The sequence below is a fragment of the Terrapene carolina genome, unplaced genomic scaffold, assembly GCF_002925995.2.
Source record: "Terrapene carolina triunguis isolate 2854851 unplaced genomic scaffold, T_m_triunguis-2.0 Scaffold21, whole genome shotgun sequence".
In the NCBI taxonomy this organism is placed as follows: domain Eukaryota; kingdom Metazoa; phylum Chordata; order Testudines; family Emydidae; genus Terrapene; species Terrapene triunguis.
In genome coordinates this window covers 20,466,293-20,472,216 of record NW_020664372.1, presented here as the reverse complement: position 1 = coordinate 20,472,216, position 5,924 = coordinate 20,466,293, and the positions used below count along the sequence as shown (strand labels likewise).

General features: G+C 37.5%; 1 protein-coding gene across 2 annotated transcripts in view; it reads left to right on the top strand.

Annotated features, from left to right (window-relative positions):
• DZIP1 (DAZ interacting zinc finger protein 1) overlaps nt 1-4,658 on the top strand; it is a 65,433-nt gene extending 60,775 nt beyond the window's left edge. For both annotated transcript variants that reach the window (XM_024195762.2, XM_024195761.2), the window contains 2 exons: nt 2,808-2,985; nt 3,772-4,658. In XM_024195762.2, the coding sequence (XP_024051530.2) occupies nt 2,808-2,985; nt 3,772-3,854 (261 nt within the window). In that variant the 3' untranslated portion in view covers nt 3,855-4,658. The remainder of the gene's footprint in view (nt 1-2,807; nt 2,986-3,771) is intronic.
• The last annotated feature ends 1,266 nt before the right edge of the window (nt 4,659-5,924 follow it).

Below are 5,924 nucleotides of genomic sequence, written 5' to 3'. Positions count from 1 at the left end.
TGTGCCGCATCTGTGGGCTGGCGATTCGGGAGCTATGCGTCCCTACACTTCATGATGATAGGGAAATGGATGGTCTGGACCAAGAAGAGGGTGCTCTCCTAATATTTAAAATTGATACTGAGGCAACTTTACCTCCTCATTCCAAACCCTTGTGCTTAGTTCCCTTATTATGAGAGACCATCAAGATGGTCTTTTATTCAATTGTCTCTGCCTGTAGGTTAGAGGATTTGCAATCTGTCATCTATATCCCTTCACTACCATCTGTCTGGATGAGGTAATGTTGAAGAAAGTGCCCAATGTTATTTCCAAAGTGTGTTTCCCATTTAATAGGACTAGTCCTGCAAGGGCCCAATATATGAGCATAAAATTGTCACAATCAGGGTATTGAAAAGCTAGTTTAGGGTATATTTAAAGGTTTTTAAGTCCTTGTACAGAGCCCTGTATCATTAGACATAGTCCTAGGGGAGTTTGGCTTTAGAAGCAAAGGGATGTAGAAAAATAATCCCTGTAACAAATATTTAAAACACTCTAAAGTTTGCCCTTCTCCAGTCCAGTGGAACCTTACCCATCTTCCAGGAGTTCTCAAAGATAATCACTAATGGTTCCGAGATTGCTTCAGCTAGTTCCTTAATTTCTTAAATTCATACCCTACGATGAATTTCATCAGGCCCTGCTGACTTAATACAGCTAACTTAAATAAGGAAGTGTTATTTACTCCTTCTCATAACACAAGAACTAGGGGTCACCAAATGAATTTAATAGGTAGCAGGTTTAAAACAAACAAAAGGAATTATTTCTTCACACAGCGCGCAGTTAACCTGTGGAACTCTTTGCCTTAGGATGTTGTGAAGGCCAAGACTATAACATGGTTCAAAAAAGAACTAGATAAATTCATGGAGGATAGGTCCATCAATGGCTATCAGCCAGGATGGGCAGGGATGGTGTCTCTAGCCTCTGTTTGCCAGAATCTGGGAATGGGCGACAGGGCAATGGATCACTTGATGATTACCTGTTCCATTCATTATCTCTGGGGCACCTGGCATTGGACAGTAGACAGGATACTGGGCTAGATGGACATTTGGTCTGACTCAGTATGACCGTTCTTATGTTCTTAAGTTATCTTTTATCTAAATATTCTTTAACCTGTTCTTTCCCTATTTTGACTTACTCAAAATAATTAATATTAACAATATCTGATCACCATTAACCTTTTTAGTGAAGACTGAAGCAAAATAGGTATTAAACACCTCATCCTTCTTGATGTCGTTAGTTATTAGCTCTCCTTCCCTGATAAATAGAGGACCTACATTTTCCTTAAGACTTTTTGATGCTCCTAATGTATTATAGAACCTCTTCTTATTGCCTTTTATGTCCCTTGCTGGGTTTAACTCATTTTGTCCCTTAACCTTTCTGATTTTGTCCATGTTTCCACTTTTCATAGGATTTCTTTTTGATTTTCAAGTCACTGAAGAGCGCCTCACGGAGACATATTGGCCCCTTACTATTCTTCCTATTTTTCCTTCACACTGGGATAGTTTGCAGTTGAGCCTTTAATATTGTCTCCTTGAGAAACTGCCAGCTCTCCTGAACTCCTTTTTCCCTTCAATTTTCTTCCTGTGGGACCTTACCTACCAGTTTTCTGAATTTGTTAAAGTCTGCTTTTTTGAAGTCATTCTCCTTATTCTGCAGCTCTCACTTTTTTTTCCCTTTCCTTACAGTCATTAAATCTATCATATCATGATCACTTTCACCCAAATTGCTTTCCACCTTCAGATTCGCAACCAATTCCTCCTTATTGGTCAAGCCCAGCATTCTAATAAAAAAAAGCTAACACCTACCTGCTAGGAAGCAAGGGAGAGATTGATATTATGTGTGTTTTTAATTCTTAGGGAGGGAAGGTACTACAAAGATAGGCACCATGCCAAAATTTAGATATAGAGAACTCCTATGAATATTTAACCCAGTTATGTTTAATCCTTCCCCCCCCCTCTTTTTCTCAACACTCTCTTCCCCCTTACTTCCCTTTAAAGAAAGGAATTTAAATGTTAAAAAACCCTTAACACATTGTTAAGGTTGCATAATTGAAAAACAAGTCAAGAAAAGCAAATAAGTTTTTGCAGCAATCTAAACTCTGCCAAGTTGCATGTATACCATATAATGTGTTCATTTGTTTTTCTTAATTTAAATATTAGATTATATTACTTATAACATGCTATTTATTAATAATGAAGTATTTATACTGTGGTAGTGCCTACGAATCCCAGTCAAGATTCATTATGTTAGGCCAGGTATACCATAAAACACACTTGATGTGCATTGTGTCAAGCTAACGTTGTAGTGTGATCTTTGCATTAGGTCCTCAGCTGGTGTAAATCAGTCTCGCTTGGTACAATAGAACTGTGCTGATTTCCACTGGTTTAGCATTTGGCCCTTTAACTTTTGCAGTTCTTTTCACTTTTTATTATTTTTAATTGTGCAACTCTAACAGTGAATTAACATAAGTTTCTGCATTCAGCATATTCATAGGTTAAAAGTGTGTGTGTATATGTATGTAGGTGTAAAAAGAAATGAAACATAAATGTAAGGTGCTATGACACAGGACTATACAGCCCTTGATGCATGTGCACCAGGGGACCTTTTAGAAGGGTTTCGCTTCCACACTTTCCAGTTCCCCCTTCCTAATCTGCTCCTAAATCTTCATAAGTAGATTTATGAACAATTCTACCTTTAGAAGAACTCCAGAAAATTTAAAAAAAAAAACCTTCCTTAACAGAAAAAAACCCTTATGTTTTTTCTTTTCCTATTAGTTCACAGAAGTTGATGATGATGACTGGGATATATCATCTGTAGAAGAAGAAAATTGTTTATTAGCAAAAGACGAGAGAGGGCAGAAGGGAACTGCAGTTCAAAAGAATAATGAATCAAATACTGCATCAATGGTACATGCCTGGGGTGTTCCTAAGGCAAATATGCCTAAGGAGGAAGGTAACATATTCAAACATTTACAGTATTTGAGGGGAAAATTGGATTTAAGCACCTGCCATCGTTAAAGAAAAACTTAAGTGTAATATAAAAATGTTTTAGTCACAATATCTAATTACAATGGAAACTAAATAACTTTTTAAAAAGTTATTTTGTCATCAGTATATAAAAAAAGATACAAAATTTATTCTAAGATTCCAAGACTCTGAGCACCTTCAAGCTGCTGCCATCTTTTTTTAAAATAACCTGTCTGAAAAAAAATGTCTCCTTCCCCTCCCAAACGAGGAATTTCCCCCCTAAATTACCTGGTTTGAGAATAATATTAAATCTTTGACCTCTGGCAGTTTAAGATTTATATCTTGTGACTCAGGCTGAAAAGGGAGCTTTATACCACTGGAAAGGAGAGATTCTTATCTTTCCTGTGGGGGATACAAACAATTGCTTCTAGCCCTGGACAGTTCCAAGATATTGGACTTTAAAATTGTCATTTTTATGTGTAGAAAAGATACATAGATCATTTTCAGAAAGGCCTGCAGTATTAGCACTGACAGCTAGTATCATGGTCCCTACTGTAATGAGGGAAGCAGTCTTCATATATAGCTATTTATAATTTTCCTCCTGTGGGTGAAATCCTGGCCCCGTTGAAGTCAATAGAAGTTTTGTAATTGATTTCAGTGGGGCCTTATTTCACCCTGTGTGTCAGTTGGAAGGAAAATAATGCTGAATTATGATTGATTGTAATTTAGTTTTATCATCTAATTAATTTTTTTTTATTTATTTTGTTAACAGGATTTCATGATGCTGATACAACAAGCACCTTAAAAAGCAGTTTAGTCACTGTAACTGATTGGAGTGACTCTTCAGATATATAACTGTTCAATTCAAAATGGCAGACATTTCCGTTAGATCATAATACAGAGTTAAAGACCCTGTCTAAAAGATTCTGACTCCTATTCATTTTTTTCAATTGTACATTAATAACAAGGAAGATTGTTTACAAAACGCTTGTGTCTTTTAACCTTGAGCAGTTTACCAGGGGATTTACACACATGTAATTAGCCCCTCAGTATTTAGAAACTTGGGGTGAAACCTTGGCCGAATTGAAGTCAATGGCAAAACTCCCATGAACTTCACTGGGGCCAGGATTTCTCCCTATTGTTTCTTTGTAAGACTGAAACCGGTTTCTAAAAAAGCCCAGAAGCATTGACGTTTCCTGCAGAATGTTACTTATCAGTATTTTTAAAGCCTTTTAAAAAAAACGTATAATTTTTTTTATATTTTATCCTGAATTTTATATAAAAATGTGAACATTTTAAATAAACTTTTTCTTTGTATTAAAATGTTAACATTTCCCAGCATGATTTAAAGTAAGTGTCAGAGGCTGAAAAATGGTATAGTTTACAGATTTGTTGGTATATGCCTTGAAACTTAATACTGGGAAAGTGTTTCTGCTTTACTTATTAGAATAGGTTTTAATGTGTATTCATACAAAACTTCAAATTATAAAAATATAGCTAGACAACTTGAATGGGAACAAGAAAGGTACAGATGTGGTATTGAACACTTATTTGTATTTTTTTTTATATATATTCAATAAACTTTTTCTCTTGCAGTTGCATTAATTTCCCAAGGTAGCTGCCTTCATAAAAAAAGACTTAGCTGCTTTTGAATTTAAATAGTAATAAAACACTAAATTTAAAAAGCTTGAGTGATTAGTCCTGTATTTTTAGATGTGTCCTATTTTTTATGTAATTACAATGTAATACAAGCTACTCCTTTTCTATTATGTTGAGTTTTTAAAAACTAAGATTGTTGAGGATATATTGTATATATTTATCCTCTTGCCCCCAAAAATTGGTTCATTGAAACTCTGCGGGTCTTCAATTTTTGTTGTTGTTGGTGACTTCATCTTTGAGAATCAATACATCTCAATAAGTCAGTGGTCCCCAAACTGTGGGGCGCGCCACCTAAAGAGATGCGGGGGAACGTTCAAGGGGGCGGAGCAGGGCCCGGGCCAGCTCCCATGGAGGGCAGGGAGGGAGCACCACCCAGTCCCGCTCTTCCCGCAGCCCCGTTCCCAGCCTCGATCCCTTTTTCCCCATTTCCCCCTTCCCCCAGGTCGCAGACTAGCTCCCAGGAGGTGGCGCAGATGGGCAAGGGGGCACGATATGAAAAGTTTGGGGACCACTGCACTAAGTAGTGAGTGATTTATCCTACACCCGGTCCTGCTCCTATTTAAGTCAATGGGAATTTTGTTATTGACTTCGGTGGCAGTAGGTTGGGACTCCATCTTCCTTGGGGTTGCACAGGGAGAAAATCAGGACAGACTTTGTCTCCATTGCTGGAATAATCATTTAAAGGCACTTCTAAATGTGCACCTAACACTGCAGACACTTCCTTATGAGTCTGTAGTCATGTACTCTGTAGTCATGTCAGTTCCATTTGCTTCAGTAGAGCAGTTAATGAGAATAAGCCCTAACCTGAATAAAGGACTGCAGGAGTGGCCCCGATGTCAGGAAGAACATCTTATAGGTAAGCTTAATATGAAACAAGATCATTGTGGATTGAATGTGAACTGCACAGCTGAAACTAATGCCTACCTACTTTGATATGAAAAAAAAGCCTTGGAGAAAAAAGGAAAATACAAATGGGTCCAACTGATTTAGATCAAATTTAGAATTTGGACCATGGCCATTCTGCCTGTCCAAACCTCAAGAAAGGTATGGGTTTGATTTTTGAAGAAGAAACTATAATTCATTATAGGTAAGACTACGTTTTAGTCACGGGTAGTTTTAGTAAAAGTCACGGGCAGTAAACAAAAATTCATGGCCCGTGACCTGTCCATGACTTTTACTATATATCCCTGACTAAAACTTGGGGGGAAGTGCAGCCTGGGGGGCACAGAAGGTGCTGTGTGGGGAGGGGGGATGCCATGGCTGTTC